Source organism: Oncorhynchus keta, chromosome 20 (genome assembly GCF_023373465.1).
Source record: "Oncorhynchus keta strain PuntledgeMale-10-30-2019 chromosome 20, Oket_V2, whole genome shotgun sequence".
Classification (NCBI taxonomy): domain Eukaryota; kingdom Metazoa; phylum Chordata; class Actinopteri; order Salmoniformes; family Salmonidae; genus Oncorhynchus; species Oncorhynchus keta.
The window spans coordinates 39,646,342-39,657,460 of record NC_068440.1 but is presented as its reverse complement, the minus strand read 5'-3'; the positions used below and the strand labels follow the sequence as shown (position 1 = coordinate 39,657,460).

At 50.5% G+C, this 11,119-nt stretch overlaps 1 protein-coding gene across 2 annotated transcripts in view; it reads left to right on the top strand.

Moving 5' to 3' along the window:
• kpna6 (karyopherin alpha 6 (importin alpha 7)) overlaps nucleotides 1–10,007 on the top strand; it is a 46,884-nt gene extending 36,877 nt beyond the window's left edge. For both annotated transcript variants that reach the window (XM_052472876.1, XM_052472875.1), the window contains one exon: nucleotides 8,618–10,007. In XM_052472876.1, coding sequence (XP_052328836.1) covers nucleotides 8,618–8,805 — 188 coding nt within the window. In that variant the 3' untranslated portion in view covers nucleotides 8,806–10,007. The remainder of the gene's footprint in view (nucleotides 1–8,617) is intronic.
• The last annotated feature ends 1,112 nt before the right edge of the window (nucleotides 10,008–11,119 follow it).

Genomic DNA, 11,119 nt, shown 5'->3' with positions numbered 1-11,119 from the left:
CTCTCATAGAGGAGGCCTGTGGTACATACACACACATCAACCCCTACTGCTCTCTCATAGAGGAGGCCTGTGGTACATACACACATCAACCCCTACTGCTCTCTCATAGAGGAGGCCTGTGGTACATACACACACATCAACCCCTACTGCTCTCTCATAGAGGAGGCCTGTGGTACATACACACATCAACCCCTACTGCTCTCTCATAGAGGAGGCCTGTGGTACATACACACATCAACCCCTACTGCTCTCTCATAGAGGAGGCCTGTGGTACATACACACATCAACCCCTACTGCTCTCTCATAGAGGAGGCCTGTGGTACATACACACATCAACCCCTACTGCTCTCTCATAGAGGAGGCCTGTGGTACACACACACATCAACCCCTACTGCTCTCTCATAGAGGAGGCCTGTGGTACACACACACACATCAACCCCTACTGCTCTCTCATAGAGGAGGCCTGTGGTACACACACATCAACCCCTACTGCTCTCTCATAGAGGAGGCCTGTGGTATGTATATACACACATCAACCCCTACTGCTCTCTCATAGAGGAGGCCTGTGGTATGTATATACACACATCAACCCCTACTGCTCTCTCATAGAGGAGGCCTGTGGTATACACACATCACCCCTACTGCTCTCTCACACACATCAACCCCTACTGCTCTCTCATAGAGGAGGCCTGTGGTACACACACACACATCAACCCCTACTGCTCTCTCATAGAGGAGGCCTGTGGTATGTATATACACACATCAACCCCTACTGCTCTCTCATAGAGGAGGCCTGTGGTATATATACACACATCAACCCCTACTGCTCTCTCATAGAGGAGGCCTGTGGTACACACACACACATCAACCCCTACTGCTCTCTCATAGAGGAGGCCTGTGGTACACACACACATCAACCCCTACTGCTCTCTCATAGAGGAGGCCTGTGGTATGTATATACACACATCAACCCCTACTGCTCTCTCATAGAGGAGGCCTGTGGTACATACACACACATCAACCCCTACTGCTCTCTCATAGAGGAGGCCTGTGGTACACACACACACATCAACCCCTACTGCTCTCTCATAGAGGAGGCCTGTGGTATGTATATACACACATCAACCCCTACTGCTCTCTCATAGAGGAGGCCTGTGGTACATACACACACATCAACCCCTACTGCTCTCTCATAGAGGAGGCCTGTGGTACATACACACATCAACCCCTACTGCTCTCTCATAGAGGAGGCCTGTGGTACATACACACACATCAACCCCTACTGCTCTCTCATAGAGGAGGCCTGTGGTATATACACACATCAACCCCTACTGCTCTCTCATAGAGGAGGCCTGTGGTACATACACACACATCAACCCCTACTGCTCTCTCATAGAGGAGGCCTGTGGTACATACACACACATCAACCCCTACTGCTCTCTCATAGAGGAGGCCTGTGGTACATACACACACATCAACCCCTACTGCTCTCTCATAGAGGAGGCCTGTGGTACATACACACATCAACCCCTACTGCTCTCTCATAGAGGAGGCCTGTGGTACATACACACATCAACCCCTACTGCTCTCTCATAGAGGAGGCCTGTGGTACATACACACATCAACCCCTACTGCTCTCTCATAGAGGAGGCCTGTGGTACTGCTCTCTCATAGAGGATATACACACATCAACCCCTACTGCTCTCTCATAGAGGAGGCCTGTGGTACACACACACACACATCAACCCCTACTGCTCTCTCATAGAGGAGGCCTGTGGTACATACACACACATCAAGGCCTGTGGTATATACACACATCAACCCCTACTGCTCTCTCATAGAGGAGGCCTGTGGTATATACACACATCAACCCCTACTGCTCTCTCATAGAGGAGGCCTGTGGGTACACACACACATCAACCCCTACTGCTCTCTCATAGAGGAGGCCTGTGGTACATACACACATCAACCCCTACTGCTCTCTCATAGAGGAGGCCTGTGGTACACACACACATCAACCCCTACTGCTCTCTCATAGAGGAGGCCTGTGGTATGTATATACACACATCAACCCCTACTGCTCTCTCATAGAGGAGGCCTGTGGTATGTATATACACACATCAACCCCTACTGCTCTCTCATAGAGGAGGCCTGTGGTACATACACACACATCAACCCCTACTGCTCTCTCATAGAGGAGGCCTGTGGTATGTATATACACACATCAACCCCTACACACACATCAACCCCTACTGCTCTCTCATAGAGGAGGCCTGTGGTCATACACACACATCAACCCCTACTGCTCTCTCATAGAGGAGGCCTGTGGTACATACACACATCAACCCCTACTGCTCTCTCATAGAGGAGGCCTGTCAACCCCTACTGTCATATACATACACACATCAACCCCTACTGCTCTCTCATAGAGGAGGCCTGTGGTACGTATATACACACATCAACCCCTACTGCTCTCTCATAGAGGAGGCTTGTGGTATGTATATACACACATCAACCCCTACTGCTCTCTCATAGAGGAGGCCTGTGGTACATACACACATCAACCCCTACTGCTCTCTCATAGAGGAGGCCTGTGGTATGTACATACACACATCAACCCCTACTGCTCTCTCATAGAGGAGGCCTGTGGTACATACACACATCAACCCCTACTGCTCTCTCATAGAGGAGGCTTGTGGTACATACACACATCAACCCCTACTGCTCTCTCATAGAGGAGGCCTGTGGTTCACACACACACACACACATCAACCCCTACTGCTCTCTCATAGAGGAGGCCTGTGGTATATACACACATCAACCCCACTGCTCTCTCATCACACACACACCCCTACTGCTCTCTCATAGAGGAGGCCTGTGGTACACACACACACATCAACCCCTACTGCTCTCTCATAGAGGAGGCCTGTGTACATACACACATCAACCCCTACTGCTCTCTCATAGAGGAGGCCTGTGGTACACACACACATCAACCCCTACTGCTCTCTCATAGAGGAGGCCTGTGGTACACACACACACATCAACCCCTACTGCTCTCTCATAGAGGAGGCCTGTGGTACATACACACATCAACCCCTACTGTATATACACACATCAACCCCTACTGCTCTCTCATAGAGGAGGCCTGTGGTACACACATCACACTGCTCTCTCAGGCCTCACCCCATCAACCCCTACTGCTCTCTCATAGAGGAGGCCTGTGGTATATACACACATCAACCCCTACTGCTCTCTCATAGAGGAGGCCTGTGGTACATACACACACATCAACCCCTACTGCTCTCTCATAGAGGAGGCCTGTGGTACATACACACATCAACCCCTACTGCTCTCTCATAGAGGAGGCCTGTGGTACATACACACATCAACCCCTACTGCTCTCTCATAGAGGAGGCCTGTGGTACATACACACATCAACCCCTACTGCTCTCTCTAGAGGAGGCCTCATCACCCCTAGAGGAGGCCTGTGGTAGGCCTGTGGTACACACACACATCAACCCCTACTGCTCTCTCATAGAGGAGGCCTGTGGTATATACACACACATCAACCCCTACTGCTCTCTCACACATGGTACATACACACATCAACCCCTACTGCTCTCTCATAGAGGAGGCCTGTGGTACATACACACATCAACCCCTACTGCTCTCTCATAGAGGAGGCCTGTGGTACACACACACACATCAACCCCTACTGCTCTCTCATAGAGGAGGCCTGTGGTACATACACACATCAACCCCTACTGCTCCTCATAGAGGAGGCCTGCTCTCTCAACCCCTACTGCTCTCTCATAGAGGAGGCCTGTGGTACACACACACACATCAACCCCTACTGCTCTCTCATAGAGGAGGCCTGTGGTACATACACACATCAACCCCTACTGCTCTCTCATAGAGGAGGCCTGTGGTACACACACACACACACACACACACATCAACCCCTACTGCTCTCTCATAGAGGAGGCCTGTGGTACACACACACACACATCAACCCCTACTGCTCTCTCATAGAGGAGGCCTGTGGTATATACACACATCAACCCCTACTGCTCTCATAGAGGAGGCCTGTGGTACACACACACACACATCAACCCCTACTGCTCTCTCATAGAGGAGGCCTGTGGGTACACACACACACACACATCAACCCCTACTGCTCTCTCATAGAGGGAGGCCTGTGGTATGTACATACACACATCAACCCCTACTGCTCTCTCATAGAGGAGGCCTGTGGTACATACACACATCACACACATCAACCCCTACTGCTCTCTCATAGAGGAGGCCTGTGGTATGTACATACACACATCAACCCCTACTGCTCTCTCATAGAGGAGGCTTGTGGTACATACACACATCAACCCCTACTGCTCTCTCATAGAGGAGGCCTGTGGTACACACACACACACATCACACACATCAATCCCCTACTGCTCTCTCATAGAGGAGGCCTGTGGTTCACACACACACACACATACTACTGCTCTCTCACACACACACATCAACCCCTACTGCTCTCTCATAGAGGAGGCCTGTGGTACACACACACACACACACACACACACATCAACCCCTACTGCTCTCTCATAGAGGAGGCCTGTGGTACGTACAGTGCATTTGCAAAGTATTCAGACCCCTTGACTTTTTCCACATTTTGTTACGTACATTTTTTTTACCCTTTAGTCTACCCATAATGACAAAGCAAAAAATAACAGTTTAGAAATTTTAGCAAAACTTTTTTTTTAAACTGAAATATCACATTTACATAAGTATTCAGACCCTTTACTCAGTACTTTGTTGAAACACCTTTGGCAGCAATTACAGCCTCAAGTCTTCTTGGGTATGACGCTACAAGCTTGGCACACCTGTATTTGGGGAGTTTCTCCCATTCTTCTCTGCAGATCCTCTCAAGCTCTGTCAGGTTGGATGGGGAGCTTGGCTGCACAGCTATTTTCAGGTCTCTGAAGAGATGTTCGATCGAGTTCAAGCTCTGGCTGGGCCACTCAAGGACATTCAGAAACTTGTCCTGAAGCCACTCCTGCATTGTCTTCTCTGTGCTTAGGGTCATTGTCCTGCTGGAAGGTGAACCTTCACTCCAGTCTGAGGTCCTGAGCGCTCTGGTGCAGGTTTTCATCAAGGTTCTCTGTTCTTTGCTCTGTTTACATTTCTCTCGATCCTGACTGGTCTCCCTGCCACTGAAAAACATCCCCACAGCATGATGCTGCCACCACCATGCTTCACCGTAGGGATGGTGCCAGGTTTCCTCCAGATGTGACGCTTGTCATTCAGGCCAGAGTTCAGTCTTGGTTTCATCAGACCAGAGAATCTGGTTTCTCGTCATCTGAGAGTCCTTTAGATGCTTTTTGGCAAACTCCAAGCGGGCTGTCATGTGCCTTTTACTGAGGAGTGGCATCCGTCTGGCCACTCGACCATAAAGGTGTGATTGGTGGAGTGCTGCAGAGATGGTTGTCCTTCTGGAAGGTTCTCCCATCTCCGAAATGGAACTCTGGAGCTCTGTCAGAGTGACCATCAGGTTCTTGGTCACCTCCCTGACCAAGGCCCTTCTCCCCCGATTGCTCAGTTTGGCCGGGCGGCCAGTTCTAGGAAGAGTCTTTGTGGTTCCAAACTTCTTCCATTTAAAAATGATGGAGGCCACTGTGTTCTTGGGGACCTTCAATGCTGCAGACATTTTTTTGGTACCCTTCCCCAGATCTGTACCTCGACACAATCCTGTCTCAGAGCTCTACGGACAATTCCTTTCGATCTCATGGCTTGGTTGTTGCTCTGACCTGCACTGTCAACTGTGGTACCTTTTATATAGACAGGTGTGTGCCTTTCCAAATCATGTCCAATCAATTGAATTCACCACAGGTTGACTCCAATCAAGTTGTTGAAACGTCTCAAGGATGAATACTTTCTCAATGCGCTGTTATTATATACAAACACCTTCATATAGTATATGAACACACACACACACACATACAGGACACACACACAACCAAACGGGACATACAGGACACACACACACAGGACACACACACACACATAAACTCAGCAAAAAAAGAAACGTCCTCACTGTCAACTGCGTTTATTTTCAACAAACTGAACATGTGTAAATATTTCTAGAAACATAACAGAATTCAACAACTGAGACATAAACTGAACAAGTTCCACAGACATGGAATAATGTGTCCCTGAACAAAGGGGGGGGGGGGGTTAAAATCAAAAGTAACAGTCAGTATCTGGTGAGGCCACCAACTGCATTATGTACTGCAGTGCATATCCTCCTCATGGACTGCACCAGATTTGCCAGTTCTTGTGATTGCCTGCAATGAGATGTTACCCCAGTCTTCCACCAAAAGCACCTGCAAGTTCCCGGACATTTCTGGGGGGGAATGGCTCTAGCCCTCACCCTTTGATCCAACAGGTCCCAGATGTGCTCAATGGGATTGAGATCCAGGCTCTTCGCTGGCCATGGCAGAACACTGACATTCCTGTCTTGCAGGAAATCACGCACAGAATAAGCAGTATGGCTGGTGGCATTGTCATGCTGGAGGGTCATGTCAGGATGAGCCTGCAGGAAGGGTACCACATGAGGGAGGAGGATGTCTTCCCTGTAACGCACAGCGTTGAGATTGCCTGCAATGACAACAAGCTCAGTCCGATGATGTTGTGACACACCGCCCCAGACCATGACGGACCCTCCAAAGCGATCGTTGTACAGAGTACAGGCCTCGGTGTACAGAGTACAGGCCTCGGGTGTACAGAGTACAGGCCTCGGGTGTACAGAGTACAGGCCTCGGGTGTACAGAGTACAGGCCTCGGGTGTACAGAGTACAGGCCTCGGGTGTACAGAGTACAGGCCTCGGGTGTACAGAGTACAGGCCTCGGGTGTACAGAGTACAGGCCTCGGGTGTACAGAGTACAGGCCTCGGGTGTACAGAGTACAGGCCTCGGGTGTACAGAGTACAGGCCTCGGGTGTACAGGCCTCGGGTGTACAGGCCTCGGGTGTACAGGCCTCGGGTGTACAGGCCTCGGGTGTACAGGCCTCGGGTGTACAGGCCTCGGGTGTACAGGCCTCGGGTGTACAGGCCTCGGGTGTACAGGCCTCGGGTGTACAGGCCTCGGGTGTACAGGCCTCGGGTGTACAGGCCTCGGGTGTACAGAGTACAGGCCTCGGGTGTACAGAGTACAGGCCTCGGGTGTACAGAGTACAGGCCAGGGTACAGGCCTGCGACGGTGGGTTTGTGCCCGTAGGCGACGTTGTTGCCGGTGATGTCTGGTGAGGACCTGCCGTACAACAGGCCTACAAGCCCTCAGTCCAGCCTCTCTCAGCCGGTTGCGGACAGTCTGAGCACTGATGGAGGAATTCTGCATTCCTGGTGTAACTCGGGCAGTTGTTGTTGCCATCCTGTACCTGTCCCACAGGTGTGATGTTCGGATGTACCGATCCTGTGCAGGTGTTGTTACACGTGGTCTGCCACTGCGAGGACGATCAGCTGTCCGTCCTGTCTCCCTGTAGCGCTGTCTTAGGCGTCTCACAGTACGGACATTGCAATTTATTCCCCTGGCCACATCTGCAGTCCTCATGCCTCCTTGCAACATGCCTAAGGCACGTTCACGCAGATGAGCAAGGACCCTGGGCATCTTTCTTTTGGTGGTTTTCAGGGTCAGTAGAAAGGCCTCTTTAGTGTCCTAAGTTTTCATAACTGTGAATTAATTGCCTACCGTCTGTAAGCTGTTAGTGTCTTAACGACCGTTCCACAGGTGCATGTTCATTATTTGTTTATGGTTCATTGAACAAGCAGGGAAACAGTGTTTAAACCCTTTACAATGAAGATCTGTGAAGTTATTTGGATTTATACGAATTATCTTTGAAAGACAGGGTCCTGAAAAAGAGACATTTATTTTTTTTGCTGAGTTTACATACAGGACACGGACAGAGACAGACAGACAGACAGACAGACAGACAGACAGACAGACAGACAGACAGACAGACAGACAGACAGACAGACAGACAGACAGACAGACACTCACACAGACAGACACTCACACAGACAGACACTCACACAGACAGACACTCACACAGACAGACACTCACACAGACAGACAGACAGACAGACAGACAGACAGACAGACAGACAGACAGACAGACAGACAGACAGACAGACAGACAGACAGACAGACAGACAGAGAGAGGGAGACATAGAGAGAGAGGGAGACATAGAGAGAGGGAGACAGACAGACAGACAGACATAGAGAGAGGGAGACAGACAGACAGACACACAGACAGGACATACATACACACACACACACAGACAGGACATACATACACACACACACACACAGACAGGACATACATACACACACACACACACACAGACAGGACATGCATACACACACACACACACACACACACAGGACATACATACACACACACACACACACACAGACAGGACATACATACACACACACACACACAGACACACACACACAGACAGACACACACACAGGACATACATACACACACACATGACACACACGTGCATAATCTACCATGTGAATGAATAGATCATCTCTCTCCATCTCCAGGTCTGGATAAGATCGAGTTCCTTCAGAGCCATGAGAACCAAGAGATCTACCAGAAGGCCTTTGATCTGATAGAGCACTACTTTGGAGTGGAGGAGGAGGACCAGAACCTGGCTCCTCCGGTGGACCAGGCCAATCAGCAGTTCCTCTTCCCCCAGCAGGAGGCACCCATGGAGGGCTTTCAGCTATAACGCCCTCCCTGTCCTCTAGTTCTCATCTGGTTCATCTTAACCAACCATCACTCATACCCATGGAGGAGTTTCAGATGAAACGTCCACCCCCTTATCCTCATACCCATGGAGGAATTTGGCGTATAATCAGTCCCCTCCACCCTCCATGTCCAACCATTGCCCCATCCTCTATACCCAGCCTGAGCCCAAGGGGCTAGTTTTAGCCCCAACAGATGAAGGGTGGAGGTGACACCCCCCCCCTCCCCCCACACCTGTGAAGCAATGACCTTATCCACCTTATATCCTCCACCCCTATGGAAGGTAGAGCGTTGTCTTCTCCCTCCTTTCCCATGGAAGGCTTTACAGATGTAACTATCCAACCTATATTTACAGTCTTTGAGCTGGCTTTACCCTAACAGATCAGACGCTTCTAACGGAATGACACGTCTGGGCTGGAGAGCCAATAGGAGACCTGAACTCAACCCGCTTGACCTGACGATAAAACAAAGCTCTTCCTGATCAGTGATCACACAACCAGGGCCGAGGTTTGGTCCAGTCCAGGTTTCCGGCAATGCACAGATACAATAACAGATACACCGCCAGTGCTGTTGATTCCCTGATTCTTCTGGCCGTAACGGCGGTTTGATTTGGTTATTAGTGCTTCCTGTCTGCCCATAGGGGATGTCGTCCTTCGGGATGTAGGGGTTTGATTGGTCAAACCTGACCAGTGGGAGAGATGTGTTTTTATTTAATTTTTACCCAGCTCCTTTACGACAATTATCTTCCTAGTCCTTATCTGTTTCCCCTTGTTTTAGCTGTTGTCCAACCCTGTGTTTCTCTCTGGCTTGTTCTAAAACGTACTGCATCTACACGCACCACCTGAAGACTGAAGTGTCCCAGGACAGAAGAATGGCCTCTCTCTACTGTAAACAATAAAACAATCGGGATGTATTCTCAACTCGGAGGACAAACCCTCATTCATATTGCTTTCTGTCTATATCGGACATACAGGGTTCCAATAAGCAATTCTGGGGATTCTTAGGAATTCTAGAACTATGGTTTGAAGTGTAGAGCCACGGTTCTCCCCTTCTCGAACTAACTGAGTCCTTTCTGTACAATGTCTTTTTTTGTTGAACTTTTAGTTTTGTGCTTGTGGAGGAGGAGCATGTTGGGATCTGAATCGTAAAATCAGGTAAACATCTGGGGCTAAGGGAGGATGTTGATTGGGGAAGGGTGGGGGTGGGATGCGAGGGGGAAGGGAGTATAGGTGTGAGGGGGAAGGGAGTATAGGTGTGAGGGGGAAGGGAGTATAGGTGTGAGGGGGAAGGGAGTATAGGTGTGAGGGGGAAGGGAGTATAGGTGTGAGGGGGAAGGGAGTATAGGTGTGAGGGGGAAGGGAGTATAGGTGTGAGGGGGAAGGGAGTATAGGTGTGAGGGGGAAGGGAGTATAGGTGTGAGGGGGAAGGGAGTATAGGTGTGAGGGGGAAGGGAGTATAGGTGTGAGGGGAAGGGAGTATAGGTGTGAGGGGGAAGGGAGTATAGGTGTGTGGGGGAAGGGAGTATAGGTGTGTGGGGGAAGGGAGTATAGGTGTGTGGGGGAAGGGAGTATAGGTGTGTGGGGGAAGGGAGTATAGGTGTGTGGGGGAAGGGAGTATAGGTGTGAGGGGGAAGGGAGTATAGGTGTGAGGGGGAAGGGAGTATAGGTGTGAGGGGGAAGGGAGTATAGGTGTGAGGGGGAAGGGAGTATAGGTGTGAGGGGGAAGGGAGTATAGGTGTGAGGGGGAAGGGAGTATAGGTGTGAGGGGAAGGGAGTATAGGTGTGAGGGGGAAGGGGGTATAGGTGTGTGGGGGAAGGGGTATGTGGGGGAAGGGAGTATAGGTGTGTGGGGGAAGGGAGTATAGGTGTGTAGTATAGGTGTGTGGGGGAAGGGAGTATAGGTGTGTGGGGGAAGGGAGTATAGGTGTGTGGGGGAAGGGAGTATAGGTGTGTGGGGGAAGGGAGTATAGGTGTGTGGGGGAAGGGAGTATAGGTGTGTGGGGGAAGGGAGTATAGGTGTGTGGGGGAAGGGAGTATAGGTGTGAGGGGGAAGGGAGTATAGGTGTGAGGGGGAAGGGAGTATAGGTGTGAGGGGGAAGGGAGTATAGGTGTGAGGGGGAAGGGAGTATAGGTGTGAGGGGGAAGGGAGTATAGGTGAGAGGGGGAAGGGAGTATAGGTGTGAGGGGGAAGGGAGTATAGGTGAGAGGGGGAAGGGAGTATAGGTGAGAGGGGGAAGGGAGTATAGGTGAGAGGGGGGAAGGGAGTATAGGTGAGAGGGGAAGGGAGTATAGGTGTGA